The 13247-nt window shown below is 37.6% G+C and overlaps 1 protein-coding gene across 1 annotated transcript in view; it reads left to right on the forward strand.

Annotated features, from left to right (window-relative positions):
* The window catches only part of mypn (myopalladin), a 74314-nt gene extending 63728 nt beyond the window's left edge, over positions 1-10586 (forward strand). Inside the window, 4 exon segments of the mRNA XM_056470339.1 lie at positions 3832-3997; positions 4734-4867; positions 8542-8663; positions 8665-10586. Coding sequence (XP_056326314.1) covers positions 3832-3997; positions 4734-4867; positions 8542-8663; positions 8665-8706 — 464 coding nt within the window. The 3' untranslated portion in view covers positions 8707-10586.
* The last annotated feature ends 2661 nt before the right edge of the window (positions 10587-13247 follow it).

The raw sequence follows: 13247 nt of genomic DNA on the forward strand, positions 1-13247 counted from the left end.
AGAGCTTTATTGCCAGGTATGTTCACACATACGAGGAATTTGTTTTGGTGACAGAGCTTCTACAGTGCAACAGGATAACAGAGACAGGACAAAAAACAGATAATAAATATATATAAAAATAGAAGTAAGTAGTAAATGCAAATATACAAATAGACAAGTGAATGTAGAGGTATATTACTATATACAACGTTATATGTGCAGCTGTTATGTGCAAATTGGCATGTAAAGTGTGTTGTTAAATAAGTGTATAAAAGTGTATGGCAAGTAGTGATGTTGGTTTCACAATTATTATCATCAAGTGTTCATGAGATGGATTGCCTGAGGGAAGAAACTGTTTCTGTGTCGGGCTGTTCTGGTGCGCAGTGCTCTGTAGCGTCGACCAGAAGGTAAAAGTTCAAAGAGGCAGTGTGCTGGGTGTGAGGGGTCCAGAGTGATTTTGGCGGCCCTTCTGCTCGCTCTGGATAAGTACAGTTCTTGGGGAGTAGGAAGGGTTGTACCAGTGATTCGCTCAGCAGTCCGAACTATTCGACGTAGTCTTTGGAGGTCGTATTTAGTAGCTGAGCTAAACCAGACAGTTATTGATCTGCAGATGACTGATTCGATGATCTAAGATGACTTGGCAGATCCTGGATCTTTTAATCTTGATAACTGATCTCTGGCTAAATGGGTTCTTCAAACAAGTTCGTGAATCAGATTAAATGTCTGGATGAACTGATCTGAGATCGCTGCGTGTGTTGTGAAGGACAGATCTATCGATCCTCGAAATCATGATCAGCAATGCAACGATTGGCTGACGGCAGAGCCCGTAATGACATCATCTGATTAATATTAAATTATTGTAATGTCTGATTGGTCTGATGACAGAAATCATATCAGACTCAAAAAATCACTGATGTATTCTGATATTCCAATGCGTAAAAGCACAACTTTTATTGATGAAGCCAAGCATAAGAGAAAGTAGAGGCGCTTCCTCCAGAGGGCACGCTGAACCAACAAACCAGCTGAAGGAACTTGACTCTCAGTGCATGAATGTGTAGGCACACTATGCAGGCTGATGATAAAACTGCCTAAATGTTGATTTATGTTTTGTAGTATTCTCGGATGACTATATATCTGTTTGCCCGAAGGATCTCCACACTGATAGGCATGCTCTTTGAACGTAGAGTTTAATTAGGTTATGCCCCTGTGTTTATGAATGATCTATGCTCTGTTTCTGAACACTGTTTCTGAACCCTGTCTCCCAACACAGTCCCAGAGTCGATCGTTATCTATGCATGAGTGTAAAAGCTGAAATATACAAACCAGCTTCGCGCTTTCCGACTCCTCTATACTGAAGTTGGTCGCCCTTTATCCTCAACGGAGGATAAAATAAAGGATTTTGTTTGTTATTTGTCTTTTGTTTATTCTACTTTTTCACTGGATTTTATTTTATTAATAAAAGTGTATTTAATACTTATCTTCTCTAAAGTTGGACATTGACTTCATTTTCCAGAACCCATCGAGTTTCCCTGTGTGGTAAAATATGAATCTAATTTATTCTCTAGCAAAATACATTATAAAGACGATCCTTTAACTAAACTCTAGCTAAGAAATATAGCGAAGGGAGGATCCTGGTTTATCTTTGTTTAATTAGGGTAGTTAAATAAAGGCGATCCAGCACATATTGAGCAAAATTACATCAAATTCATAGGAAACGCTTTGTTAAATATGATACGCGATAGCTTTCCACCTTTGTTGTGGGCTGCAGGCGCTACACATTCATGTGTCGAGAGTATCTAGCAATTTATTTAGTTTTACAGTTAGGGCGGATTTTCTTTATTATCTTTATTCTGTGTTATGTTGTGTGTCAGTGAAATTTGCTGTCCGTTTTCTGTGTGTTACAATTTGGTATATGTCTGTTATTATTTGTCTGTTCTCCATTTGTCTGCCGTCAGTGTTATGCGCATCTGAGGTTGGAGAGTGGGACAGGTTAGAATGTCGTGCGACATACATTGTGCACCTGTAGTTTTGAATATCACTGTTGTTAGACACACTAGGTAAGGGGCGTGCTCCGCCCACTGTACTTTTGTTTTCTCATGGTGTATATTAGAGTAGGTTAGGTAGTGCGTAAAAGACGTGAAGATTTCTTTTCAATAACTGCTGTATTTTTCTTTTGGATAGTTAGGGTAGATGTTGGGCCAATAGATTGTTTTGTTTTATTTATTTCTATTGTTTGGACGCCGCCCGCGTCACATCTCTCCAACTCTCCCATCTATCTGTTCAAACATCTTGTGTTCCATTTGTTGTCTGTAATTTCAATATATTCTTGTAAATATTCAATGTTCTTTCTATATACATATTTTTGCATTTATTATTATCACTATCTTTGTAAATAAACTGACTTTATTGCATTTAGTCTTGGTATTTTGTTCCTCACTGTTTGCTTATGTGTTTCACCCAAAATTAATCTTACTCTCCTTCCCCTTTACTCACCATCTTTAAAAACATAACAGTAGCCATAGTAGTGTTATAGTAGCCGGTTTCTTAATCGGTGTAAAGAATAACTGTATGTTTAAATTAATTTAGCATCACAAAAGCATTTAGATATCGTTAAAGGTGTCTGCAACTTTTGTGAAGCATCAAATCACCGTCATATTAGCTGTCGAAACATGTTCATGACTGCATTAATGTATTATTCCTTTAAAAAAAAGCTGCATATTGTGCATGTCTATTATCATACACAAATTATACTAAAGCGATTGTACATGTTTGTATCTAAAAAGTTCACATCAATACACTTTCTCTTTAAACCACCAGGTGGCAGTCTTTGTACTTTTATTTTGGAGTGCAGATTGCATAAGTTTTAGTAATGTATTTTTTGACTTTACATACTGTATATAGTTAAAAATATATATATATTTACTATTTTCCCAAGTGAATATAGCTTTGAATATGTCTTTGCTTGAACTGACCCGATCTAATCCTGTTTATACGAAATGAGCTGCTGCTCCCGAGCAGGTTTGAGCTAGCAGAACTGTTGCTATGACAACAACTCTCGGATGAGTTTTGAAGAACGAAACGATTCTGGATCATGTCAAATCGTCAATAAACAAATCCAGCTAATTGAGTAATCCACGTACGAAGAACGGACCCCAGATCTTAAAAAACTCCTGCTTGAAGTTATGAGCATGCAATGTTTTATCATGGTCTGCTTGTCAAACACAGAGAAGGAGATTAATTTGATACTTTTAATGTTTCTCTTGATTTTTCCTGTTTATTAAAAATGTGTTTTTTCTCCCATCATATTAATTTTGGTGTACTCATTTTTAAACAGTAATCTTAAAGTCCCTAGGGAACCGAAAGTTGCAATCCTTTTTTTTGTTCATATTGTGACACAGTTCCTAGAAAAACTGAATATTAGATGAGAAAACAGTGGGCGTGGCTTGCTTTGTCTACTGCAAGCTGATTGGATGTAGTAAAGTAGGCGTTTCATTCAGAAAGATGGGGAAAAGGGTTTGGGCAGAGCTATTACAACCTAACAGACTCCTCCTCCTGATCACCATTTCTGTTTGTTGTCAAAACTAACAGCTGGAGGGGCGTGGTTAAGTGTGTTAGCCACGCCCAATACCTGAGACAGACCTAATCTCTGAATTTAACTGAAAACAAACAGGAAGTGCATTTTCAGATTTTCATTAAAAATTACAACAGCAAACTATTTTATTTGTCTTAATAACACGCACAGATGAATTGTTCAGCACAAAACTAATAACGTGAGCTGACAAAATCAATACGGTTAGTTCTGATTTCATGTGTGCTTTAAGTTATAATCTCGGTCTGCTTGCAATAACACAGAGAAGGAGATGAAGGCGGCTCCTCGTTTTGTGGAGAAGCTGCAGAACACTGGGATTGCGGAGGGCGCTGCGGTGCGGCTGGAGTGCAGAGTTGCAGGGATGCCACAACCCGTCATTTACTGGAAAAAAGACAACGACACTATCCCACACTCCAGAGACCGAGTCAGGTGAGGAGGTGTCACTTTCCACAGCACACACATACACACTGGATAGTGGCTCAGTGGATAGTCCCGGCTGGGTCAGTTGGCATTTCTATGTGGAGTTTGCATGTTCTCCCCATGTTGCAGTGGGTTTCCTCCGGGTGCTCCGGTTTCCCCCACAGTCCAAACACATGCGCTATAGAGGAATTGATGAACTAAATTGGCCGTAGTGTATGAGTGTGTGTGAATGAGGGTGTATGGGTGTTTCCCAGTACTGGGTTGCAGCTGGAAGGGCATCCGCTGCGTAAAACATGCTGGAATAGTTGGCGGTTCATTACGCTGTGGCCACCCCTGATAAATAAGGGACTAGGCTGAAGGAAAATGAATGAATTGGCAGGCTGTTTAGCTTGTTTTAAGGAAAAACTCACCTAATTTGGACATATTTTGGCACTTAAAAATGGCAGACTTCATGATATATGTGATGGTTACTAGACTAGTGAGCTGAATGAGACGCACCTGTTATCATATTACCTGCCCTCATCAGTTTATTTCACTCTCATTCATCTGGAATGGCATTATGGGGTAGTAAAGTGTCCAGACACACTTTTCAGTTCATCCGAGTGTTACTCATATGCTGAATTCATACTGAATTCTGATGCACTAGTAATCACCTCGCACTGTTTTTCACACACTATATAGCAGGGAGGGATGCAATTTCAGACAGTTTTATGGACACTCATATTCTGTGTGTTTAATTTCCCAGCATGCATCAGGACACCACGGGTTACGTTTGTCTGCTGATTCAGCCAACCAGGAAGGAAGATGCAGGCTGGTACACGGTTTCAGCCAAGAATGAGGCTGGAATCATATCCTGCACAGCCAGACTAGATATCTATGGTGAGTACATCAGTGCAATGCAAAATATTTTAATAACTGCAATAACTTAAAATACAGTTTACAAGAAATGTAAAGCACAATATTTAATTTGAGTAAGTTTTTTTTCTTTGTTTTATTTAATTTATCGTTTAATTTTAGTTTTATAAAATAGATATTTCATATTAAATAATTTTTGAAACTTTTTTTTTTATTATTTAAAGAAATTATTCCAATAATTATAATGTCTGCTTTATATACAGTTGAAATCAGAATTATTAGCCACTCCTGTTTATCTGTTTCCCCAATTTCAGTTTAACTAAGAGAAGATTTTGTTTAATACATTTCTAATCATAATAGCTTTAATAACTCATTTCTAATAACTGATTTATTTTCTCTTTGTCATGATGACAGTAAATAATATTAGACTAGATATTCTTCAAGACACTTCTATACAGCTTAAAGTGACATTTAAAGGCTTAACAAGGTTAATAAGACTAAAGTTAGGGTAATTAGGCAAGTGATTGAATAACAGTGGTTTGTTCTAGACCAGGGGTCACCAAACTTGTTCCTGGAGGGCCAGTGTCCTGCAGATTTTAGCTCCAACCCTAATCAAACACACCTGAACAAGCTAATCAATGTCTTACTAGGTATACTTGAAACACCCAGGCAGGTGTGTTGAGGCAAGCTGGAGCTAAACCCTGCAGGGACACCGGCCCTCCAGGACCGAGAATGGTGACCCCTGTTCTAGACTTTCAAGAAATATATTGCTTAAGGGGGCTAATAATATTGACCTTTATAATGTTTTTTTTTTTTTTAAAAGGAACAGCTGCTTTGATTCTAGACAAAATAAAACAAATAAGACTTTCTCCAGAAGAAAAAAATTATAGGAAATACTGTGAAAATTTCCTAGCTCAGTTAAACATCATTTGGGAAATATTTGAAAAAGGGGGGCTAATAATTCTGATTCAGCTGTGTGTGTGTGTGTATATATATATATATATATAAATGTAATTTTTTGATGAATGTATTTATTTATTTTTTTAGTTAGTATCAATTTGATCAATCATCCCATTCCTTTTTTCTACACATTAACATTAAATTTTTTATTAAATTTTTTGCTTTTTTATTGTGTTGAAACAAAATTGAATTTCTCATTGAATAATGTGAATAATGTTTTAAAAAATGTAAAACTAAAAGAATTATTAAATAAAAATTAAATTAACTGGTGACCAGTTAAAGCATAAACCTCGATTTTATACCTAAATTACAGACTATCCCTTGTGCAGTTGTATTACATATAATTATGCTAAAATATATTGTTAACTAACTGATTGCAAATAAATAAACCAATAGAAATTATTTAATTGTGTGTTATATATATTCATATATTATTATAAAGCTAATTTACACACACTGAATGTTAAATAATTACTTTATGTATTAATAAATTAATGAATTTATTTATTCATTATTTATTTGTTTGTTCGTTTTGTTTTATTTATTATTTATTACTTTATGATTTAATTATTTATTTATTCTAAATCTGATCATTTGCTTCAGTGTGACAGATTGGGTGAAATACACTTAGCCACGCGTGAAAGATGAGAGGCAGAGGTCAAAACAAACCCCGCCCCCTACTCAATATTCAGTTTCAGTTGGAAATATGTCTTTTTTTATTAATGCATGAAGGATGTATACAAAGCAATGCCAGAGGTGTATAAAAATATGAATTATTGACTCACAGTAACTAAAAAGTGTCAAACAAATGCACAGTTTTAACAGCTCTTTTTTGTACTCTCCTTAATGGTATTTATATACAGTGTTTCCTCTAGGATTTTTTCCAGTTGTGGCGGCAGGCCTTTTTACACTGATCTACTAACTACCTGTGGCGTTATTTCAATGACAAATGTCGTGAGCGCAGAGATCGCATTCATGTAATAGCCTACAGCATGCGAATCTCTTTGCTTGCGCGCCGATTTCCTCTGCTCGTGCACAAAACTTCTTGTGCGCCCTCAAATACGCACTGCTCAAGCGCAGACAGTGTTGCCAGATTGGGCGGTTTTGAATTTATTTTTGCAGATAAAAAGTGACATAGGCGGGTAGTGAAAATTTGGGCGGTTTTGCAACGGCGTGCCCGCCAGCCCCGGTCTGCCCTCATACACCTGTTTTGATCTACCAAAGAGATGCCATAGCCCCCGTTCTTCGCATACATATGCTTAGAACAGTGTATAAACGCTTGTGATCTCGACAGATTTAGGGCTGGAAACAGTGAGCATCATCTGGCAACACTGAGTGCAGATCTTCCTGTGCGCTCTCAAATAAACGCTGCTGAAGTGTGATTTAGTGCATTTATGTAGTGAGTATGTCTCCAACATTTATTAGATTTGCTAGGAATATTCAGCCTGATCTCACGAGAAAACGTAAGTATTTTACGTTTTGACAGTTTAGTGGCTAATTCGTACGAATTCGTACGAGTTCAGTCGTGTGAAATGGTATGATTTTAAAAAGGAGGCGTGGCACCTAACCCCACCCCTAAACCCAACCGTCATTGGAGGATGAGCAAATCGTACTAAATTGTACGAATTTGTACGAATTAGCCACTAAAAAAAAGTTACGAATTGCCGTGAGATTGTGTAGGAATATTTATGAATGTCTTCAATAGACCTACATAGCGGTGTTAATGCGTCCAGAAGGAAAGTGAAACAGCTTTACGTCGTGTTAGCTAGCCTCACGCATCTGCCAGTCAGTCAGTCAACACATAACCTTAAAGGTTAAACAAATGACGCACAGCACTACTACGGTCGGTTACAGAAAATTATATTCTGTATAAATAAAAGTTATAATTCACTTACCCTTTAATATGTTTTGGTGCGATTGTCAAAAAATAAAATGTTTTGAATGAGAAGCTGTAATGTAGCCGTGGCGGGATGAATTTTGGCATGGCGCCCCGCCATGGAAGAATGAATAGCGGAAACCATGATATAAATATCTAGTTTTTTAAGTACAGCTGGAAATATGTCACCACATTGAAGAACACACTCACGTTCGCTGTTTGTTCAATCTACTTGTTTAAAATGAGCTTAAACAACACAATTGAGATTTTTTTTTTGTTTTATGTTCAGTCAACCTAAATTTTAAAAACTAATAAGCTTACTTAATTCCTTTATGTTGTTCCCAGCATTTTCACAGTGTATGGATCCTTTTCTCAAGACCGCAATAGGGCATTTAACGCACATCAGCATCTTAAATCCTTGAAAGTTTTTAATATTTAGATTATTTTAAAACCGTATGAACATTTATATGTATTTATGTATGTATTATATCATCTTTGCACCAAACTACAAACAACTAATGAGCGCTTGTGTGTGGTGTGTGTAATGCAGTGCGTATAGGATCAGGACAGTAAATCTGACATTAATCTCTCTTCTGGCTGCCGTTATCAGTCTCACACTATTGTTTTCCTCTTTCTGAAAGTCTTGATAACACCATCCTGGAGTGTTTCTGTCATTATTTCAGCTAATAGGATTGTTGTAAATAAATAATTTGTTGTCCTCTCCCATTCACTGCGCTCTGAGTTTACCAACTATGACCACTTCTGCTGCGGAGAAAGACACGAATGTGAAAAGGCTCCATAACAGTCTGCAGCAACTTTCCCGGTGACTTGAATTAAAGTGTTATCGTTTATGTTCCTCCAGCTCAGTGGCATCAGCACGTTCATCCACCAATGAAGAAGAGCAGCCTGACCGGCAGCCGCTACGCCGCTCTGACAGGTCAAGGGCTGGATATAAAGTCAGCTTTCCCTATGAGTGAAAACGGCCCCACATGTGCTCTTCAGAGAGCGGGAGAGCGACGAGCTGTAGACCAGCAGCCTTTCAGGACATTGTGTTCAGACATCTACACTGTAAATATATCCCTAAATTAGCAGTTTTCTGTATTTTATGAGTTGTTTCCTTGTTTATTTCTGCTTTTGCATTGCATTATGGGCTCTTGATCTTCCTTTTTAACAACTTTTAACCTTAAAAAGTGTGAAAAAGTGACTATTATTGACATTATTAGTAGTTTGCAGTGCTGTATTGTCTGGTTTGGTGTTGTATATTACACTACAAACACCTTGTAATAAACTGTAGCACATTTTCTACTATTTTACAGACTTATTTCAATAGATATTATTTCTTATATGATTTCAAATGACTAAAATGTCAATAAAAGTCACTGTGTTAAACTGTAGAGTTGGATTTTCAACATCAGAAGTGGACAGAGCAGAGATCAGCATCCCATAATGCAATACACAGCCGCAAAACACACACTTAAAACAGAAACTGTTCATTAACAGGTATTTTTTACAGTGTACAGGCTCTCAGTTTCTGTCATGAGCAGCTGAACATGACTGTTTATTTGCACACCATTTTTTATCATGGTATATTTTGTGCCGCTCGAGCCAATATGGAGTTTGTTCTGGTTCACTTGTTGTCATTTTCTGACTGTGTTTATATATTAATCTCCTCTTTTTATTAGACTGTGTGCCTGATGCATCGCCCACTGTGAACTACAGCAGGTTTTATTGAACACACACATGCACACACATACAAATTAAATACAGTTAAATGCAAATTATTTGCCCTCCTGTGAAGTTTTAATTCTTCTTCAAATATTTCCTATGTGGTGGTATAACAATAGTTTTAATAAATAATTTCTAGTAACTGATTTCTTTTATCTTTGCCATAATGACAGCACATAATATTAGAATTAAGACACTAGTGTTTAGCTTAAAGTTACATTTAAACTAGGTTAATTAGGGTAAAGTTAGGGTAATTAGGCAAGTCATTGTATAACAGTGGTTTGTTCTGGAGACAATCAACTCTAATAATATTGATGACAGCCGACTATATATAGGTCTATACATGTATAGACTTTGGTGGCACGGTGGCACGGTGGCTCAGTGGTTAGCACTGTTGCCTCACAGCAAGAAGGTCGCTGGTTTGAGTCCCGTCCAGTTGTCATTTCTGTGTGGAGTTTGCATGTTCTCCTCATGTTGGCGTGGGTTTCCTCTGGGTGCTCCGGTGTCCTTTAAAGTCCACACACATGCGCTATAGGAGAATTGATGAACTAAACTGGCCGTAGTGTATGAGTGTGTGTGTGAATGAGTGTGTATAGGTGTTTTCCAGCACTGGGTTGGGACTGGAAGGGCATCCACTGCGTAAAACGTATATTGGATTAGTTGGCGGTTCATTCCGCTGTGGCAACCTCTGATAAATTAAGGGACTAAGCCGAAGGAAAATGAATGAATGAATGAATGAATGTATAGACTTTCTCCAGAAGAAAAATATAATAGGAAATACTGTTAAAAAATATCCTTGCTCTGTTAAACATCACTTGGGAAATATTTCACAGGGGGGCTAATACCTTCATCTTTAACTGTGTTCCTTTCAGTGAGATTTGAAGATTGATTTGAAACAAGAGCTGTTTCCGAAGTTGCCCCCTACACCCTTAAATTGAGTTCACATCATAATGTCCAGTTTGGTTTCTGAAATGAAGTGCACTCAATCAATCCCACAGTGCATGGCAATAATGAGTGTACGACCCATATACACTCAAAAACAGAACAGGGTAAATTCTAAAAGGGATACAGCTGTGGATACTCACGTCAATAATTAATAATTCATATTACTTGGAGTGTTGGGGTGGGGATAGGCGTTAATAAAATACAATTTAATGTGTCATTTAATACATAATGTGAATATTACTCTGTATAATTACTGTTTTGGGTGACGCTGTGGTGCAGTGGGTAGAACTGTCGCCTCACAGCAAGAAGGTTGCTGGTTCGAGCCTCGACTGGGTCAGTTGGCATTTCTGTGTGGAGTTTGCATGTTCTCCCCGTGTTTGTGTGGGTTTCCTCCAGGTGCTCCGGTTTCCCTCACAGTCCAAACACATGTTGTATAGGGGAATTGGGTTAGCTAAATTATCCATAGTGTGTGAATGAGTGTGCATGGATGTTTCCCAGTGATGGGTTGCAGCTGGAAGGGCATCCGCTGCGTGAAACATATGCTGGATACGTTGGCGGTTCGTTCCGCTGTGGCGACTCCAGATTAATAAAGGGACTAAGGGAAAATGAATGAATGAATGAACATTACTGTGAGAGGTAGGTTTAAGGGTAGATGTTAATAAAATTGACTTAATGGGTCATTTCATAAATGATATGAATAATACTCTGTATAATTACTTTTTACATTACTGTGAGTGTTGGAGTGGGGGTGGGCATTAAAAAAATACAATTTAATTGGTAATTTAATAAATATTATAAGTATTACTTTGTATAATTACTGTTTTTACATTACTGTGGTGGTTAAGTTTAGGGTTGAGGTAGGGGGGAGACATTAATAAAATACAATTAATGGGTTAATTTATTAAATAATATGAATAATTCTGATTAACTTTCGTCTGCAGCTGTATCCCTTCTAGCAACAGCGTGCTGAATTGATTTCCACGTCTGACCACTAGATGTCATCTAAAGTACAATATTATCAGTGTAAATTTCAAAATAAAATATTATTTAATTAAAGCAACATTTGTACAAAACCACAAAGCAGCATCTCTTCAGTGCACTTAGTAGTGCTCGAGTTCGCTCACTCGTTTCATTCACTCCTTCAAGTGGACTATATTAGCGGACTAATGTGGGAAATAGTGAATAAGGCAACCCAGGCTCATTCTGAAAACGTTCCCCTGTATACATTTCTGGAGAGCGCCAAATATGTCCCAGGAGCTACGTTTTTTTTGCAGTTTTTGTTTTCACGAATCCACCAGAGGGCGCTGTGTACGCCTTTTCAGATCTGAAAATTCTCTCGCGAGTGCAGTCACGCCTGCTGTTCTCGCATAAATCCACCAGAGGTCGCTGTTAACTGACTTGACTGATCCATTGACCCACCCTTCCCTAAACCCAACCGATAGTGTTTTCTAAAAGCACGGATTGACCAGTCCATCGCCTTCCCTAAACCCAACCGATAGTTTTAAAAAGCAATCCAGAAAAAGAAAAGACCTTGCCTAATTTTGACCACGTTTTCAGATTTTAACCTGTTCTCACCCTGTTATTTACTTGTTTATTTATTTTTTGGCTTTTGTGTTTGTTTTACCTGCTTTCTGGTATCATTCTTCGCCGGACTCGAACCCTGTCGTCGCGGTCAACTCCTCTCTGCATCTCAAGACCTCCGACAAACATGGTGAGTTACTGGACAAACTGGTAACAGCTGTAAAGCTGTCCGTACGGCGGTATTCGGTCAGCTGGTAAGCGTGAAAAGAAACGGCGTCATACCACCCCGTAGCGTTCATTTTAAAGACGAAATGCAGCCATACGTACCTCTGGCTACATAATTCGTGATCTTCAGAAATGTATGCAGGGGTACGTTGTCAGAATAAGCCCATGTTGGAATGAGGGTATAGGGGGCAATAGGATCTAGAGGCAGACTTGGATTTGCAAGCTGAGTCTGCATATCTCAGAGATGCAATGTCAGACACAATGCACTCAATGGAGCTAGTGACATCACTGTGATGTTACTGTGCATGTGCGCATTAAAAGCACTGCATGCAGCTCAGATTGCAACAGCACCGAGTCTGCATCCTCTCGAGGTTTCAGATACAGCAAAAACTCGAATCTGCCCTGATTACAGTTCTGAATCAATCAAATCTGCAGCCGTTTGAAAAGATTTACTGCACATAATTTAGTAAAGCAAGTGTAAATTGTCTCTGCATGTGAAAGTAAAAATGCATTTTGCAATGTTTATATAAAGAAGATGCCGCTTGAGGTCCTTCTCTGTAGACAAAATATTATATAAGACATTATAAATTGTTGTGGACGTTTACAAAGCCTCTAATCAAATGTATTGTTATACAATCACTAGTATAAATAAATGCAAATGCCTATTTTGTGAAATGTACAATAGTTGATTTTCTTGGAAATAAAGTTATATTTATTCAAACAAAGACATTGCGTATCTTTCTCAATATGTTTCACTGTAAACAAACAACACGACTGCAAGATAAACACTATAAATACTTCATTTATATGTCTTTGCCTCATTCAACAATCTACAAAAGACAATACATTTAATTGATTATTATTTTTATCATTCATTATTACATTATCAAATGTTTTAGACCATCATGGTCAGTATAATTCAATTCAATTCAGCTTTATTTGTATAGCGCTTATACAATGTAGATTGTGTCAAAGCAGCTTCACATAAAAGGTCACAGTAAATAGGAACAGTGTAGTTCAGTTTGTAGTGTTTAAGTTCAGTTCAGTTGAGCTCAGTTCAGTGTGGTTTAATAATCACTACTGAGAGTCCAAACACTGAAGAGCAAATCCAACGATGCGCAGCTCTACAGATCCTGAACCATGCAAGCCAGT

This window comes from Danio aesculapii, chromosome 13 (genome assembly GCF_903798145.1).
Source record: "Danio aesculapii chromosome 13, fDanAes4.1, whole genome shotgun sequence".
In the NCBI taxonomy this organism is placed as follows: Eukaryota; Metazoa; Chordata; class Actinopteri; order Cypriniformes; family Danionidae; genus Danio; species Danio aesculapii.